General features: G+C 39.4%; 1 protein-coding gene and 1 non-coding gene across 3 annotated transcripts in view; one reads left to right on the top strand and one right to left on the bottom strand.

Moving 5' to 3' along the window:
• Positions 1 to 933: 933 nt before the first annotated feature.
• The window catches only part of LOC106883508 (G protein-signaling modulator 2), a 34,030-nt gene continuing 14,552 nt past the window's right edge, over positions 934 to 20,411 (top strand). Inside the window, exons 1-3 of one of the 2 annotated variants that reach the window (XM_089343165.1) lie at positions 934 to 1,180; positions 16,191 to 16,333; positions 20,274 to 20,397. In XM_089343165.1, coding sequence (XP_089199291.1) covers positions 971 to 1,180; positions 16,191 to 16,333; positions 20,274 to 20,397 — 477 coding nt within the window. In that variant the 5' untranslated portion in view covers positions 934 to 970. Of the gene's footprint in view, positions 1,181 to 16,190; positions 19,101 to 19,526; positions 20,398 to 20,411 lie in introns of both variants that reach the window. The other variant, XM_089343166.1, reaches the window with a different exon arrangement.
• Positions 9,483 to 9,637, bottom strand: LOC128251014 (5.8S ribosomal RNA). Its single transcript, XR_016238706.1, has one exon. It is a non-coding gene; the product is annotated as a 5.8S ribosomal RNA (ribosomal RNA).

The following is a 20,411-nucleotide window of genomic DNA, read 5'->3' on the forward strand; positions in this document are numbered from 1 at the left end:
ATGATGATGATGATTATGGTGGTGGGGACGGTGGTAATCCTAGTTGTCTAAATAATTATTTACTGCTATTAAACCGATCTGTTCTGTTTAGCGATGTCAGTTCTTTGTGGTTTATTTCACATAGACATCCAATCAAATAATTAAATGCCGTGCTGTAATTACCAACATTCATAAATATTGAATTTGATTCAAGAAGAAGGAACCTGTACAATGTACAACGAGCTAACGAGAGAACCTCCACTGCTACTTAATGACTTTCTACAGAGTCACTTAACCTCTGCAGTGTCTGAATAAAGTTGGGATGGTCATGGCTGAAATGCCTTTGATCAAAGGCCTGCATGATCAGGACCGACCAGGGGTTAAATGAGTACTAATACAACAAAGGATACATAGCGTGATATAGTCCGAGGTACTCTTTTACTCTTTTACTCGTTTCAGTCATTTGACTGCGGCCATGCTGGAGCACCGCCTTTAGTCGAGTCAATCGACCCCAGGACTTATTTTTTGGATGCCTAGTACTTATTCTATTGGCCTCTTTTGCCGAACCGCTAAGTTACGGGGACGTAAACACACCACCATCGGTTGTCAAGCGATGTTGGGGGGGACAAACACCGACACACATACACAGACATACATATATATATATATATATATATATATATATATACACACATATACGACAGGCTTCTTTCAGTTTCCGTCTACCAAATCCACTCACAAGGCTTTGGTCGGCCCGAGGCTATAGTAGAAGACACTTGCCCAAGGTGCCACGCAGTGGGAATGAACCCGGAACCATGTGGTTGGTAAGCAAGCTACTTACCACATAGCCACTCCCAGTGACTGAATAAAAGACAAGACAGTTATGGTTGGAAGATTATTAATCCTTGGTCTATTAGATCAGTGCTGACCTTGGGTCAAACAAAAGCCCAGTGTTTTTTTTTTATCTTTGTTATAATGAAACAATTCTGTTATGAAACCTCTTTGTTTTGCTGTTTTTGTTTCCTCATTTCTTTATTGTTGTTATTGTTGTTGTCGTCATTTCAGAACACTTGGAGATAAAGCAGGTGAAGCAAAGGCTAGTGGTAACCTTGGAAACACACTGAAAGTTTTGAATAAATTTGATGATGCTATTGTCTGTTGCCAAAGACACCTGGACATCTCCGAGGAAATTGGAGATAAGGTAAACGAAATCTTTACATGTTTTTTGTGTTTTTTTTTTTTGTTTTTTTTATATTTCATTATCATAAGGCATCCGGCTGGCGGAATCATTAGCATGCCAGACAAAGTGCTCAGTGGCATTTCGCCTTTCATCTTTTCAAGGAGTGGCTGTGTGGTAAGTAGCTTGCTTACCAACCACATGGTTCCGGGTTCAGTCCCACTGCGTGGCACCTTGGGCAAGTGTCTTCTATAGTCTCGGGCCGACCAAAGCCTTGTGAGTGGATTTGGTAGACAGAAAACTGAAAGAAGCCCATCGTATATGTGTATATATATGTATATATATATGTGTGTATGTGTGTTTGTATATCTCTGTTTGTCCTCACAACATTGCTTGACAACCGATGCTGGTGTGTTTACGTCCCCGTAGCTTAGCGGTTCGGCAAAACAGACCGATAAAATAAGTACTAGGCTTCCAAGGAATAAGTCCTGGGGTCGATTTGCTCGACTAAAGGCGGTGCTCCAGCATGGCCACAGTCAAATGACTGGAGCAAGTAAAAGAGTAAAGTACCAGTTGAGTACCAAGGTCAATCTAATTGACTCACCCCAACATTGCTGGTCTTGTGCCAAATTTTGATTCTAATATTTCATCACACACAGATATACCGTATTTTAGTGTGTGTATAAGGAACCCCTAATTTTGGGGGCTTAAAATTTGGAAAAAAGGTTTTGTAAAGGATTATAATATTATCCATGTATAAGAAACTCCCATATGTTTTTAACCTAATTTTTGACAAAAAAGGGTTCCTTATATTTTAAAATAGAGTATATACAGCTTGTATGTCTACGCACATGCGTTGCTTTTAATAAACGAGAGAATACTCAATTCTGTAAGAGAATGAAATGGTTTTAGATTTGTTGATTGGTTTCTTGTTCCGGTTCAGCCAAAATATATTACTTTCTAACTCCAATCCTTTTACAGAATGTCCTGGGTGCTTTTTATATGGCACCAGCATTAGTTAAGTTGCCATGCAGTTTGCAAAACTAAGGGGCCCTTTTCACTGATTGGAACTACAAAAAGAGGGAATAGTGGCTTTATGCTCGGAATTGAAAGATGAAAGTATGAGAGACGGGACCAGAATGGGTTTCTTGCTACAAGGGTACTCACATAACAGAAAAGTGGGTGGGAGTCACTGGGGTGGAGCTGGAATGAAAGAAAAAGTATGGTGATGAGATGTTAGGGTGTACTCTGGAGTAGGGTGTATTCTGGAGTAGGGTGTACTCTGGAGTAGGGTGTACTCTGGAGTAGGGTGTATTCTGGAGTAGGGTGTACTCTGGAGTAGGGTGTATTCTGGAGTAGGGTGTACTCTGGAGTAGGGTGTACTCTGGAGTAGGGTGTATTCTGGAGTAGGGTGTACTCTGGAGTAGGGTGTACTCTGAAGGTTCAAGGCAAATAGAAGTGAGTGGAGTGGGGTGGAAGGAAAGGAGTGTGGGTGGGTAACGGTTACAAGAGTCTCTGAAGTGAGGTATGGTTAGAGATGGCAAATGAGTGATGGGATAGATATAATGAAGAACCAAGAGATAGATAGATGGATAGATAGATGGATAGGTAGGTATAGTTTTATACTTGTCAAAGACATTATAATCTGTCTCATGCTAGTGCCATGATAAAGTGCCTCCCCTAATACACTCTGTAAAAAGATTTAGTGAGAGGAATGGCCTCTTTCTGTAGGCACCAAGCTAAAATGAAACCTGATGAGTGAGACGTGGTCCTCCAGTCCATCCAGGAGAGCAGTATCTCTAAATGAGGATGAACTGCGATCTGTCTAACCCATGCCAACATGGAAAACAGACGTAAGACAAAGACGACGACGGCGGCGGCGGCGGTGGTGGTGGTACAGACGTTCATTCAAAACACCTGTGTTCACTACACAGCTCACCTCAATTCTCCCTTCCTTCAGTACACCTGTATTAGGTGCACAATTCCCCCCCCCCACACACACATGCCACTTGTATTGTGTTAGGTGCACAACACACACACTTGTATGAGGTGCACAACACGCACACACACACACACACATCCTTGTATTATGCGTGCACCCTATTTCTTAACACTTGCCAGTCTTTGATAGATATTCTTGTTATTTCTATTGTTTCTCCTACTTTAACGAGATCTTCCCTTAATTACATTGCCAATATGTCTTATTCTCCTTCGATCTAATTATCAACCACATCTATTAATCAATTGAAGCTGCTATGGTATTAATAGTGGCAGCGGCAATGCTGCTAGTGATGGCGGAGGTGCTGGTATATTGGAGGTGCTGGTGATTGTGGCAGTGACTGAAGTAGCTGTGGTGGTAGTAGCGAGGATGGAGGGGGGGTGATAGGGGGGGGGGGGTTGCATTAAGTGAGATGATAGTGATGGTGGTGGTGGTGGTGGTGGTAATGGAAGAAGTTGTGGTGGACAGGAAACAAATTTCCTCCCTCATATATATACATATATATATATATATATATGTGTGTATATATATATATATATATATATGTCTTTTTACTTCCTATTGTTAACCATTTTACTCTTGTATTAAATGAAATTAAGGCTGGTTAATTACTACTACTACTACTACTACTCTTATTCCTGCTGCTACAACTACTACTACTACTACTACACATAGATGTCTGTGTAGGTGAGTGGTGGGGAGGTGCTATTCTGTTGCTATGACACTTCCACATAGCGTGTTTCTATGATGAAGAAATAGGTGCATAGGTGGCAGAATAATCCAGCAGGAGATTGAACCACTCTCTCTCCAGCTCTAACAGATGCTAGTAGCAGCGCCTTGATGAGGGAGTTCCCCTCTACAGACTTGCTGTGCTTGTGTTGAGGTCTGTTTGATGTCCTGTTAAAAACAAGCAGTCCAAGCACGTGTGCTCTCCTAAGTAAATCCCAGCTGCGATGGAGGGAAGATGTAGCACTTATGCCCAACTCCAAGTACCTGTTGTGTACTGGGGTCGATCTAACCAGCGCCCCCCCCCCAAAAAAAAAATTGGGGTCTTGTGCCTAGAGTAGAAAAGAATATTCTAAAAATAAACTGTCGCAACATCAAAATCTTGACTAATTCAAAACTATGTGAGGCTTATTGGTTGGAGCATCAAGCTCAGAATCATGGGGGAGCGTGTTCAATTCTCAGACCGGGCTGGGTGTTGTGTTCTTGAGCAAGATACTTTTTCATGTTGCTCTGGTTGAGTTGCAGCATCACTGGTGCCAAGCTGTATCAACCTTTGTCTTTCCCTTCGATATCATCGGTGGTGCGGAGAAGGAAGGCTGGTATACATGGGTAATGGCTGGTCTTCCATAAACAACCTTGCCCGGACCTGTGTCTCAGAGGGGAACTTCCTAGATGCAATTCTGTGGTCATTCTTGCCCGAACGGGGTCTTTACTTTTACATTTGACAAAGTAATCTGAATGCTGAAGGGTTAAACCACCATTGGTCCCCAGATTCCTTGACCTTGGTCAAGTAATTCTCTATTCTGTACTCTGTCCCTTCAGAATCTTGTCCTCCTTCCCCCCATACTGGAACAGCTACTCCAGTACCACTGGTGCCACCTCTATTGTTGGCACTCCATCGCTTACGACGTCGAGGGTTCCAGTTGATCCGACCAACGGAACAGCCTGCTCGTGAAATTAACGTGCAAGTGGCTGAGCACTCCACAGACACGTGTACCCTTAACGTAGTTCTCGGGGATATTCAGCGTGACACAGTGTGACAAGGCTGACCCTTTGAATTACAGGCACAACAGAAACAGGAAGAAAGAGTGAGAGAAAGTTGTGGTGAAAGAGTACAGCAGGGTTCGCCACCATCCCCTGCCGGAGCCTCGTGGAGCTTTAGGTGTTTTCTCTTAATAAACACTCACAACGCCCGCTCTGGGAATCGAAAACGCGATCCTATGACTGCGAGTCCGCTGCCCTAACCACTGGGCCATTGCACCTCCACGGTGCCACTTCTACAGCTGTAATAACTCAAAGAAAGAAAAGAGGAAAAAATAACTTGAAATTCCAAATTAAAACTGAAATATTAGAAACTGTCATTGTTTATGATAAATCGTTCCATTTCATTCTTTCTATTTTTGGAGAAGGTTTGACAACAGAGCTTTTGTAAGGATTTATGGGTTGCTACTACTACCACTACTACTACTACTGAAGCTATTGCCATTGTTGTTCTGACTACTTCCAGCTGTTTTAATGTGGTTGGCCACTTGGGTCTGGATTATTTTATTAGTTTCATTCTGTCTGTCTGTTTGGCTCACATAAACAGATTTACTTGGGCTGCTTTTTTCTCCTCCTCCTCCTCCTCTCTCTGCCTCTCTCTTTTATATATATATATATATATATATATATATATATATACACACACACACACACACACACACACATCACCTTACTCTGTCATCCATTCTCTTTCTTTCATCCATCCCACCTTTGCTGTCTCTCATCTTCTTCCTCCTCCTCCTCCTATATCTCTTCCTCTCTTCCATTGTCTTCTCCCCCCCCCCCGCAAAAATCTTGTTTTATTTTGTTCACATCTTCCTCCTTTTTCTCCCACCTCTCCCCCACTCTTCCCCCTCCCTCTTTCTCCTCCTCCCTCCTTCTCTCTCTCTCTCTCTCTATATATATTTTTTTGAAGGCCACATACCCATTGTATTCTTCAACCCTTCTCCATTGTCCATCCAACTCAACTAACAGCTGGAACAAGTCTTCACAGAACTTTTGTTAAACAATTCTACCGCAAAAACACAAGACATAAAATGCATTCATTTACCATTTCTCACTGTTTAGAATACTGTTGTTGGCACTCCGTCGCTTACGACATCAAGGGTTCCAGTTGATCCAATCAACGGAACAGACACGTGTACCCTTAACGTAGTTCTCGGGGATATTCAGCGTGACACAGTGTGACAAGGCTGACCCTTTGAATTACAGGTACAACAGAAACAGGAAGAAAGAGTGAGAGAAAGTTGTGGTGAAAGAGTACAGCAGGGTTCGCCACCATCCCCTGCCGGAGCCTCGTGGAGCTTTAGGTGTATTCGCTCAATAAACACTCACAACGCCCGGTCTGGGAATCAAAACCGCGATCCTATGACCGCGAGTCCACTGCCCTAACCACTGGGCCATTGCGCCTCCACTTAGAACACTACAGCTTAAAGGTTTCACAATTTTATTTCTCTTCAAATCCCTCAGGAATAGATAATATATCATTTGGGGAGTTTTACCTTTGATAGACTAGTGTCCTATCCAGAAAAAGACTTACCTCTCATTCACTTCAAACTATAAAAGTTGACAGTCTATATAAGTTTTCTGTGCTGTGGCCAAATGAGGAATCTGACATTTAAAGTTTGACCTTTGAGAAAGAGAAATTTTCTTTTCAACTGAACTTCAACGTATAATTTCTGTCTACACACCACCACTGCCACCAGTTCTTTCAGATTCCATTCTTTTATGTATAAAATTGGGTGCCTCGCAGAGATCTCGTCTGCCACTTGGAAACATTATTTATTTCTTTAATTACATTATTTTGTTTGATTTTTTAATTTTTTTTATTTCTGTGATATTTCTTGTAACATTTCTATTTCAAAATATTTATTTAATCATTGAAGTCAGACTGGCATGGTAACCCTTACTCTCGATATGATGCCCCTATTCCATGTCCTGCATTCCAGAGTGCAACCCATCAGTGCTGACACAGTCGTCGTCTTTCCTTACCTTGTTCACATATCTTATATCTGCATACCACACATTACATTTCCATTAACCCTTTTGATACCAACCCGGCTGAAACTGTCTCTGGCTCTGTAGAACAAATATCTTGTTTTCATAAGTTCTGAATTAAAATCTTCCACCAAACCTTAGTCACAATTTATGTTCCTAACACTAGTTTAATGATAACTAAGTTATTTTACTAAATTCTTTGTTATATTTAAAATAATTGAAAGAAACACAGAACATCTCAACAGAAATATGGTAGCAAAAGGGTTAACAAATGATTAATTTAACCCTTTTCATACCAACTTGTCTGAAACCACCTCTGGCTCTGTAGTACAAATGTCCTGTTTTTATAAGTTCTGAATCAAAATCTTCCACCAAACCTTAGTCACAATTTATGTTCCTAACACTAGCTTAATGATAACTAAGTTATTTTACTAAATTCTTTGTTATATTTAAAATAATTGAAAGAAACACAGAACATCTCAACAGAAATATGGTAGCAAAAGGGTTAACAAATGATTAATTTAACCCTTTTCATACCAACTTGTCTGAAACCACCTCTGGCTCTGTAGTACAAATGTCCTGTTTTTATAAGTTCTGAATCAAAATCTTCCACCAAACCTTAGTCACAATTTATGTTCCTAACACTAGCTTAATGATAACTAAGTTATTTTACTAAATTCTTTGTTATATTTAAAATAATTGAAAGAAACACAGAGCATCTCAACAGAAATACGGTAACAAAAGGGTTAACAAATGATTAATTTAACCCTTTCGTTACCAACCCAGCTGAAACCAGTTCTGGCTCTGAGTACAAATGTCTTGTTTTTATAAGTTCTGAATTAAAATCTTCCACCAAACCTTAGTCACAATTTATGTTCCTAACACTAGTTTAATGATAACTAAGTTATTTTACTAAATTCTTTGTTATATTTAAAATAATTGAAAGAGACACAGAGCATCTCAAAATAAATACAGTAACGAAAGGGTTAATGGCCTCCCAGAAAACAAATCTCAAAGTAATTAGGTCGGGATAACACACACCGAGATTGTTAAGTTGCAGTCTCTTCTGTCCAATTTTTGCGGTCACTAATGGTAGATGTCACTATTTGGTCATGTATTCCCTTTATCAGATGACCTGGACTCAACAGAGGGTTCTGGTGTAACATCCATTCAGTGATTCTTCCTAAGCAGCAGTTAGTATCCATGTTTCTTCTCTATGCAACAGAGCAGATTCAAGAGTGCGCACATCCTATATTTCTACCAGTGCGCATATTTCACAATTCTCCCGCTATATGTAGTATCTAAGTTGCCAAGGATGTTATAACTGATTATTTAATTAAAAAGCATTTAAATTACTATTTAGCTGGACACTATATCCATATTCAGGAGCAAGGCATCTGGTGAGAACCAGAGGTCATTCTAGCAGAAATACATTTTAGATATAAATATTGTAAGTATACACTTTATATTAGAGAGAGAGAGAATCTATAGAAAAATGGTTAGAATTAGGATGCCTTAACTTGTGAATGTTGGATGATGACTGAAAGAATACAATCATGAATGCAAACAGCTGAAATGGGGTTCCAGGAATGTGTAGCATGCCAAGCAAAATGCTTAGCAGCATTTCACCTATCTTAATGTTCCAAGTTCAAATTCTGTTGAGGTTGACTGTGCCTTTCATCCTTTCGGCTGTTGATAAACTAAGTACCAGTTGTGTACTGGTGTCAATGTAATCGTCTTGCATCTTCCATTGAAATAGCTGACCTTGTGCCTAAATTTGAAACCAATATAAGTGGTGAGGCGGGGTGGGGAGATGATGGGGAGGTCTACTTTTTGAGTTTCTTTAATTTACTCAAAGCCTTTCTTTACATATTTATAATTCTTCCCGCTTGCCCCTCTACCCCCTCCATCTCCTCTTCCACGTGCTTTTCTTCCCCACCACCTCCTCCTCCTTTTCCTCATTCTCCTCCTCCTCTTTCAGATTTACTCCAGTAAACACCCCCTCTCCACCGTTCCTTGGTAGATTTATATTCCTCCCCCCCCCCCGCGGACATCGCTGCTGTCATCGTCATCGTCGTCGTCACTCTTAAATGCCAAACCTTCCAATTACTGCAAAACATTTCGGAAATAAACATGGAAACACGCACCGTTGCTACGGCGATGACTGTACCCAATATTGAACCTTCACCTGTTTTGTTATTGAAATGTAAAATTAAATACCAATGACGATGACGGATGTTTAATGAGTGAGTCGTTATCTTCAGTTTATCATCTCTTTTACGTTGTTTTGGTTCATTAGCATTAGCAGAAGTTTTCAGTTATCTCATGTTATTGGATGTTTACCAACTGGACGGTGATAGTGGTGGTGGTGGTGGCATTAGTGAGATGATGATAGCATTGGCAGTAATAGTGGTGGTGGCGGCTATGGTTATGATGGTTGTTTGTGCTAGTGTGACGGTGGTAGTGATGATTATGATTAAACTCTTATACTTATTTTTTTATTGCCCACAAGGGGCTAAACATAGAGGGGACAAACAAGGACAGACAGAGGGATTATTTTTTTAACGCCCAGACAGGGCCCCGGGACGATGGGATCCCAGGGCCGCAATGTGCGTTCGAGGTGTCGATGTTCACTGAGTCCTGCAATTCGCATCAGTTCACGTGGATAGCCGCGCTCTTCATCGACGGACGAGCAGAGTGATCCCCCGTCCAGGGTTAAACTCTTATTCTGTCACCTGCATTGCCTCAGTCCACCTAGTTCTAAAGTAGGCACCTGTAACAAAGTACAACAACATTAACTTACAGTAATTAGCTCTCCATCTTATATAAACTACCCCTATTTTGCAGAAAAAAGTGTAGGTGGTTAGCTATATGTATATATATATATATGACAGGCTTGTTTCAGTTTCTGTCTACCAAATCCACTCACAAGGCTTTGGTCAGCCCAAGGCTATAGTAGAAGACACTTGCCCAAGGTGCCACGCAGTGGGACTGGACCCGGAACCATGTGGTTGGTAAGCAAGCTACTTACAACACAGCCACTCCTGTATCTATATATATATATATATATATGAGGGATGACCACTAAGTGGACATCTATTATGCTAGAAGAAGAGCCCATATGGTCTGACCACTAAGAAAAGATTGTTCTCAAATCCACTCACAAAGCTTTGGTCGGCCCGAGGCTATAGTAGAAGACACTTGCCCAAGGTACCACGCAGTGGGACTGAACCCGGAACCATGTGGTTGGTAAGCAAGCTACTTACCACACACCCACTCCTGCATCTCTCTCTCTCTCTCTCTCTCTCTCTCTCTCTCTCTATATATATATATATATATATATATATATATATATACATATATATATATATATATAAGAGGGATGACCACTAAGTGGACATCTATTATGCTAGAAGAAGACCCCATATGGTCTGACCACTAAGAAAACATTGTTCTCAAATCCACTCACAAGGCTTTGGTCGGCCCGAGGCTATAGTAGAAGACACTTGCCCAAGGTGCCACGCAGTGGGACTGGACCCAGAACCATGTGGTTGGTAAGCAAGCTACTTACCACACAGTGCTTTGAAAGTTGAACACACTCTCACCTTCTTCTGAGAGCAAAATCATGTGAAATACTTGACATCACTGGTAAGTTCCAGTAACAAACCATGATGGTGAATATGTTAAATAAAATATGAATACCAGCCACTACGCTTTACATTACACTTTCTATCTTTCTAATTACTTAAACATGGTTTATTAATATTTCAACATGACAGCCGCTCTTTTCAATGTTTAAAAGAATAACAAAAAAACAGTTTAATCATTTTATTACACTAATTAGGTTTATAAACGAGAAGAATGACTTTTTGACAGCACAGGTTTTAATCAATTTTATTTAATAACTCTTCCTCAAGAAATTTATTTCAAAAAATCAATTAAATACTTAGTTTTTTGACCAGTTTCGTAATTTAGATTCATTTTAATTAACCTGTTTTGTTTTTTTTTGCTCTTTTTTTTTGTGATAAGAGTTTATTGTGATTTCAAGATTCTTAACACTTTATACAAAAACTTTAATTCTAGTTTGATGATAATGTTTTTGTCTATCTATTATCATTTTAATGATTATTAGACTGTGTCACGTAAAGAAGCACCCAACACACTCTTTAAAGGAAGGGTATCCAGCCATAGAATCTATGCCAAACCAGTTGTATGTATATATATATATATATGTATATATATATATGTATATATATATATGTATATATATATATATATATATATATATGTATGTATGTGTATATATATATATATATATATGTATATATATATATATATATATGTATGTATGTGTATATATATATATATATATATATATATGTGTGTGTGTGTGTATATGTATATATATATATATATATATATATATATATATATATATGCGAGTAAAAATAAATACAAAAAAGGTGGGTTTTTTGTATGATTGTGTATAGAGGAATATATTATTTTGTTTAAAAGAGTTCCAACACTGTCTGTTTTTTTATGTTTTATTTATATTCCTGCAGAACCAATGTGGGGTATAGAATATGGAATATACAATATATAATATAATAGACAATATTATATTGGAATAAAACGTGCCAAGGAACTTGACAAAAACACACTAAAAACCAACCAACACAATAACACACCCAACCCCAAAATACTTCCATACATCTCCACCCACAACCCCAAAAACATCGAAGCATACACCACAATCAAACAAAACCTCCCGTTACTCACCACAGACCCGAAAATGAACAATATCATCAATACACACAATGTCCTTAAATGCAAAAGGCAACACAGATCTTTGAAAAAACTCTTAACCAATGCCAAACTACATACACCACTTCCACCCCCATCAGTTAAAAAATGTGCACGCCCTAATTGTGGTACCTGCTCCTACCTACTTGAAGGCTCTGAATTTACCTTCAAACGAGGAACAAAGTTTAAAATCAAAACCAATTTCTCTTGTTCCTCTGGGAACCTCATTTATGTCCTCACATGCGCAGGTTGCCAAAACCTCTATATCGGACAGACGAGCCTCCCGTTGCATAGAAGAGTAGCAGTCCATAAAGAACAAATAAATCTCCCTCAATACCGCCAAATTCCACTCAGTGGCCACATAGACTCTTGCGCCAGAAACAAAACCCCTAAATTCCTTATATTCCCTTTCTATCAGTGTAAAGACAGAATCTCCACACAAGAAAGAATCAACAAGGAGAATCTTTTCATAGAGAAATTCCAACCATTTCTTAACACACAAACCCCTCAGTGACCTTATTTCTCTAGGAACAGACAAACTTCCTATTGAAAAAGAGTTCATAACTCCAACTAAAAACATTTGTCTCCCCTTACACACACTTCCTGTTTTGACACCACACTTCCTGCTTTATACAAACTTTTAACCCTTTTTTTAAACCTAACACAACTCTCAATCTTCATGCATCCTTATTTTTCCAACTATTATCTACATGGTTTACCATTGATCTTTAAAAGCTCAAAGACAATATAATGTATTGGTATATTTATTTTTTTATATATTATTATTTTTATATATATTATTTTCTTCATTTTGTACTTCTTTGTAAAAAACATTTTCATTCTCCCTCTTCTTGATAATTTGCCATGCAATGAAAGCCGGTTAGAAATCTTTATTAAAATATGCTATCTATCTAGAAATCTATCTATCTATCTATCTGTCTATTCATCTGTCTATCTATCTATCTACCTATCTATCTATTTGTCTATCTATCTCTCTATCTTTCTTTATATCTATCTGTGTATCTATCTATCTATCTATATATATATATATATATATATATATCTGTATGTCTACTATCTCCGACTATTTAACCATCCATCCACCAATCCACCAACCTGTCTGTCTTCGTCTCTATCCGTATCTTCCATTCTCTCCTCCACCTCCTCGTCCTCCAGAGCCTCACACCCTAAAACTCTGCCATCCTCTCTACAATCCTCCTTTCCGATATCTCGATATCTCTCTAACACGCCATCCTGTCATGCATTCTGGGACGAAACACTAGTGTTTGTCGTCTGCTAATGGACCTCGACTCCACTGGCTAATTGAAACGGGGTGGTCTGCTGGCAATGTCATTGATGTCCTTTCTACATAGCCATATTGATTGGTGGTGGTGGTGGTGGTGGTAGTGGTGTCCTCCCTATTGATCTATTGACAAAAGGGTGGCGGTGTTGGTAAATGTCGGGGTGGGGTGAGATAGAGAAGGTTAAGCAGTCCTAAGTAATTATTCTAACAATGGTATTTTGATAGTCAAGTGGCAGCTAATACATCTTTGTGTGTGTGTGTGTGTGTGTATGTGTGTATGTGTGTATTTGTATGTGATATGTTATAATATGTATGTGTGTGTGTGTCGTTACTGTGAAGATCAGGAAAAATTATTGGTAGATGGTTCCTATTGTTTATTAAAGTTAATTACAAACAGAAGAAATGTTGATGGTGATGGAATTATGGAATCTTACATTCTGTGAGCAAGATGGAAGACACAAGTAGAAGCGTTGCTATGGAAGCGAACTCATCTCTTTCTCTCTCTCTCTCTCTCTCTCTCTCTCTCTCCAGTTCTACTCAACTGTTTAGGTTTTGTTTGCTGTCCTTGATGCTGGTGGTGGTGGTAGTGCCTTTGCAGAATCTCAATGATGGTGGTGGTGGTGGTGGTGGTGGTGGTGGTGGCGGTAGTGGTGTATAACTGAGGGTGTGTATTGATTGTTGTGACAATAGTATGTTGGTGGTGCGAAAGGTGATGGTTGGGGGTGGGGGGGGGATTAGGAAGTGTGATAGTGTCACTGCTGGTGTTGTCAAGACCAGTATTATAATCCCACTGTGGTCAACGTTGCCTTTCATACTTTCTGGGTCAATGAAAAAGTACCAGTTGAACCCTGGGGTCAATTAATTAACTAGCTCCTTCCCCACAAAATTTTGCTCCAGCTGGCAGTCATGAGGTGTGCTTGTAATTCAAAAGGGCCATCCTTGTCACATTCTGTGTCCTGCTGAATCTCCTTGGAAACTATGTTAAGGGTACACGTGTCTGTGGAGTGCTCAACCACTTGCAAATTAATTTCATGGGCAAGTTGTTCTGTTGATTGGATCAAGCGGAACCCTCGTCATCGAAACTGACGAAGAGCTTGTGCTCCCAGCATGCAGGTTGGAGAAAGTACTTGTCTTCGGTTGTCAGGGTAACCTGGATTTGTGAGGAGTAGTTTCTTTGATTCGACCCTACATGACTCTCTCCATACCTGTCCCCTATTAAGGCATCACTTTGCATTCCTTTTGTTTTTATTTGTTTTTCTTTCTTTCTTTCTATAACTGATTGTCTGAAAAACTCACATTTTATTTTTCTTTGTACTTTGTAATCTTCTGTTATTATTATTATTATTATTATTATTATTATTATTATTATTATTATTATTATTATTATTATTAAGTACATGTGTTACTACACAAAAAAACATTCGAGAACCAAATGTTAACATATGAATGTTCTTATGCCTTGCATGTGATTGCCTGAAATTTCTGATCTGTGTTTTGCCCACCCCCAGACTCAACATATTCATGTTAAAAACAAGTTAAAGCAGCAGCCGGTTTTTTTTTTTTTGTTTTTTGTTTTTTTTCCTCCTCCCCACAAGACTGTTTATTTAATGTCAAAATAGAAGAATTCTGTTCAACTTTATTTCGTTTTTCCATTTCTTTCTCATTAATGATACTATCTTTATCCCTCACTAACTGAACACTTATTTTATCAGAATTGCAATCTATTTCTGATGTCGAGAAACGAAATTCCTGGAGATTATGCCAGAATCTGGTTGATTTCTGTACCATTCTAGTTTATTCTTTTTACCATTCTTTCTCTCTTTCTCTGAAGAAACATCAATAGTTTAGCTTTAAGGATAAACATTTGAAAGTTATTTTTGGAAAAAAACGTGCATAAATTACTCTTTTTTTCTTCTCTTTTTTTGTGTTTGTTTCTTTTCAAAATGAAGCTGGGGCATAAACCAGTGATGAGAGATTTTGCTTTTTATATCAGCTGATAGCTGACCTCTTAGGAATTCCTGTTCCCAAAAGCTTCAACTCCAGATCTGCTCTGCCATGGGATACTACACACATGCACACACTCATACACCCCAGCAGTAACCACTCTGCTCAGTCCCCTACTCCAGAATGTCACAAGTTCCCCCTCCCCAAAACCCCTCAAATCTCCTCCCTGCCCCAAATTTTCATGCAGATGCTAATCTGCCAGATGTTTGGATTTAACATCAACTTTATCAGTCTTGTTAGTCTCACCTGTAAAGGTCACGGACACAACCACTTCCTCCCAAATAAACCATTAAAAACATGTGTGTATGAGTGTATTTATGTATTTTATTTTTTAATTTTTTTTTTTTTTACTTGTTTCAATCATTTGACTGCGGCCATGCTGGAACACCACCTTGAAGGATCTTAATCAAACAGATTGGCTCCATGACTTATTTTTTTAAAGCCTATTACTTAATCTATTGGTCATTTTTACTGAACCGCTAAGTTACAAGGATGTAAAAACCCCAACACTGGTTGTCAAATGGTAGTGGGGGGGGGGGCAAACTCAGACACACACACACACTCACACACATACACACACACACATATACTGTAAGTGAATATGTTAACTAACTAATTAATTTGTATCCATTAGAACTCTCTGTTGTCTAACTCGTCTAACTGACTGCTCTCAAAAATTAAGTAAAATAACCAGGAAAAATAATCCAGAATCCTTGTCCGGTACCAAATCGGTCCCAAAATTTAATCACTTTGTGCCAGTTATGAGGCCAAACATCCCTGAAAGTTTCATCTGAATCAATCCAGCAGTTCTTGAGATATCTTGTTAACTATAACATTTCTTTGTTAATTATAATACTGTGTGTATTAATTTCTATGTCCTAATATGGAAACAATTTTCAATTGTGTATGCATCATATATGGAAAGTGCCTTTTAAATAAGATAATCTTAGAAAGTGTGAGGAAGGGCATTCTGATATCTAATGAAGGGTTGCATGGGTCCATAAAGATTGTAAACCCCTGCTCCAACACATTCTTGTATTAATGGAAACTGTTTTCTCTCTACCCTGATTTTTGTCTCTCTTGGTTTGTCCTCTCCCCCCCTCTCCCTCCCTCCCCCCTCTCTCTCTCTCATTTATTTTTTTTTCTTCTCTTTTTTTCAGGTTGGTAAAGCACGAGCCCTCTACAATTTGGGCAACGTCTATCACACAAAGGGCAAACATTCGGGTCGCAATGGACAACAAGATCCTGGTGAGTTCCCACCAGAAGTCAGAGAAACCCTCCAAAAAGCCGCTGATTACTATGAGTAAGCATCACCTATTTATTAATTATAACACTGTTTATTGTTATAACATTGTTAATTGTTAATTATAACACAGGGTACAGACATGTGGTTAAGATGCTTGCTTCCCAACCATGTAGTTTTGGGTTCAGTCCCACTGCAAGACACCTTGGGTAAGGGTCTTTTACTGTAGCCATGGGCTGACCAAAGTCTTGTGAGTGGATTTGGTTGGGAGAAACTGAAAGAAGCCCATCGTGCAGGTGGCATGTAAAAAAACACTATTTGAGCGTGGCCGTTGCCAGTACCACCGGACTGGCCCTCATGCCGGTGGCATGTAAAAAGCACCCACTACACTCTCGGAGTGGCTGGCGTTAGGAAGGGCATCCAGGTGTAGAAACTCTGCCAGATCAGATTGGAGTCCAGTGTAGCCATCTGGTTCACCAGTCCTCAGTCAAATCGTCCAACCCATGCTAGCATGGAAAGCAGATGTTAAATGATGATTGGTTGAGAAGCGAGCTGCTTACCACATAGCCACACCTGTGCAATAATAATGTAACTCCTGGATAGAACAAGTTCTCCCTCTCACTCTACCCCAAATGTTGGGGGTCCTGCAATGTATTAACATGGAGTTAGTATTCCTTGATTCCTGCAATTCAAGGGGCAGAGTGTCTTTTGTGGTTACTTGACCTGCTAAAAATAGCAGCCAAATTTCCTGAAACTTTACCATACTGTCTTACAATTGAACGCAGTGGTGTAGGGGGCCTAGACTCTTTGTAGACAGGATGGTCATGGCTGGAGAGTCTCTGATCATCGTTTCTAACCTGAAGGGAATCGTTATCATCATTGACACAAACATGTACAAAGCAATCATTTTCTCCAATTTCTTCATGCTTTGTTCTTTTGTGTGTGTGTGTGAGAGAGAGAGAAAGTGGAAGTGATGCGTCTGAAGCTGGGTGGAACGAAGTAGGAGGTTGTCTTGTTATTGTTGCTTGAATAAAGAAAGGTCTGCTGTTTTGTTGTTTCCAGCTGCTGGTCAAGATGAGACCTGGTCTGACCAGATTCACGGCAAAAAAATACCTGATTTGTTGTAAGTTGTGTTCGAGTTAATTTTAGTAGTAAACCGGCCAGCCATTTTGTGGAGTTTGCTGGCAGAGATTTGATGGAATATTTCCAGTTACATCTCTTTCACCAAACTTTGTGACCTTGGACCACTATGAGAAATGATGAGGGCTCATTCTGAGTTCAAATCCTGCCTAGGTCAACTCTGCCTTTCTTCTCTCTGGAGGGTCAACAAAATAAATTAGCAGTCAATTACCAGACTAACACTACCCTTCTTTTTGTCCTATACTTCTAGAACAAAATTCTTCAGGCATGGCTACACAATGGAAACCCTGACCAGCTGGAGCATTTGGTTCTGTCGACTGTGTTGAGAAGGGAAGGAGCTGTGGAGAAGCCGTTGTTTACTATAGTAACCCAATCTATCAGCTGATTGCAGTGGCTAACAGAATGTTCTGAGTTCAAATCCTACCATAGTCGATTTTTTGCTTTTCATATTTTTTCAGAATTTGATAAAATAAATAAATAGCAGTCAGACGTTATCAGTTTGATCCAATCACCTTTGCTCATTCTTCTGAACTTGTGGACCCCTGGGCCACCATCAATGTTCACACACTACCTTTCTGCCATCTCATTTATCAAACCATCCCATAATTAGGTTCTGTTTTAACCCGTTTTCTTTGTTGGTTTGATTCATTGTTCAAGTGTGAAATCTAGTGTTGAAAATATATTCCTTGATTGCTTCTGTACCCCACCCGCACCCTCTTACACACACACACACACACACACACACACACACCCCGACTCAGTCTTAGATGTTCTGTAAGAATCTCTGAACTCATGTCATCTGTTTAACATTTTCATTGTCTCTCACCCTCTCCACAGTCGTTGGTTAAAGTTGTACAAGGACCTGGTCAAGTGGCTGTAAACCACTGGACAACTCTTACAAACACATTATGTCATAACTTGCTATGATAAGCTGTGACAACAATGTGTTGAAAATGCTTAAACGTTATTCACCTATCAGTCTCTGCATCTCTCTGTCTATCTCTCTAATGTGTATTTATCTAATTACTACTCATTTGTCTATCTATCTCTACCCATCTATCTACCTCTCTATCTATCTATCTATCTATCTATCTATCTATCTATCTATCTATCTATCTATCTATCTATCTCTTTATCTATCTATCTATAATGCTTGCTCGATCTTTCTTTCTCTCTCTCTCATAGACAGTTTGTATCTAACTATTGTTTTGCCTCTATCATTTGTGTGTTTATCTTTTGTCCACTCATCCACATCTGTGTTTATCTCTCCATCCATTTATCTATCTGCTCAGTATCCACGTATGTATCTCTTCCTCTTTCTGTTTGCTTGTCTGTATATTTATTGATCTATCTACCTATTTATTTCTCCATCCATCCATCCATCCATCCATCCATCTATGTCTCTAACTATCCACATATGTATGTATCTCTTTCCCCCTTGTCTACATATAAATGTATCCATTCACCCATTCTATCAGTCTACCTGTCAGTTTGTCTATCCATTTACCCACTTCACTTTCTTTCTAGTCACAGAATTACCTGTGATGTTGGTAGAAGTGTTTGTCTCATTCATATAACTTCTTGCTAATACTCTTCCAATCCTCCAGCGATCTATCTGTCTTCATATCTATTTAACCATCCAGGTATTTGTCTCTATATTAATCATTCCATCCATCTCTGTCTGTCAGTCATTCTCATCATCATCATCATCATCATCGTTTAACGTCCGCTTTCCATGCTAGCATGGGTTGGACGATTTGACTGAGGACTGGTGAAACCGGATGGCAACACCAGGCTCCAGTCTGATTTGGCAGAGTTTCTACAGCTGGATGCCCTTCCTAACGCCAACCACTCAGAGAGTGTAGTGGGTGCTTTTACGTGTCACCCGCACGAAAACGGCCACGCTCGAAATGGTGTCTTTTATGTGCCACCCGCACAAGCCAGTCCAGGGGCACTGGCAACGATCTCGCTCGAAAATCCTACAGGAGCCAGTCAGGCGGTACTGGCAACGGCCACGCTCAAAATGGTGCATCTCATGTGCCACCCGCACAAGAACCAGTCCAGGGGCACTGGCAACGATCTTACTTGGCTTGCCGGGTCTTCTCACGCACAGCCCATTCTGTATGTCTATAAACTTAACCATTCATCTATCCATCAGTCTCTATATCCATTCATCCATCCACATTGATCTCTCTATATCTGTCTGTCTTTCTCTCCATCCATCCCTCTATACTTACCTGTCTCTCCATTTATTCATTTATCACTCACCTGCTTACCCACCACCTCCCTTATTACTGACCTCATTGAAACATGGACCGGTTCCATTTTACCATGTCACCAGTACAATAGACGATGTCACCAGGAAAACTAAAAGAGTTGTTTCTAACTTGTTGCTTCTGTTTGTTATTTATAATAATTTAAAAATTGTAAGAAAGAAGAAAGCAAAGGACCACTGATGAGGTCACAGAAGTGTGACGAAAGAACTCTGGCCGAAATAGGATTAATGTAATATAATGTAATATAAAGCTGAAGCAAATTAACACCAAATATACAGTGCGTGTGTTTTTATTGGCTAAACTGGCAATATGACCATCGCCAAGTACAACAACATCTGTTTCAACACACGATTTCACATCAAAAATCTTGCAAAACAAATATATAAACGGAATGTATTTTATAATTTATGAAAAAACTTCTCTTACTTGAAAGAATCATCTCCCTTTGGCACCCTGGTGTCACATTTCTTTACACTGCCAGTTAACCCATGAATGACAAAGATATATATCAACAAATTGAGATACTTGTTTTATAATCAAATCATTAAATTGTAATTAAATTCATCATTGTTTTTTACCTTTAGACAAAACCTTGAAATTGTTCAAGAACTGGCTGATATGGCATCGGTGGGACGAGCTTGTGGCAATCTTGGCAACACCTACTACTTGTTGGGGGATTTCAAAAAGGCCATCCACTACCATGAACGGGTAAATTAATCATC

Source organism: Octopus bimaculoides, chromosome 27, assembly GCF_046866305.1.
Source record: "Octopus bimaculoides isolate indiv1 chromosome 27, ASM4686630v1, whole genome shotgun sequence".
NCBI classification, from domain to species: Eukaryota; Metazoa; Mollusca; class Cephalopoda; order Octopoda; family Octopodidae; genus Octopus; species Octopus bimaculoides.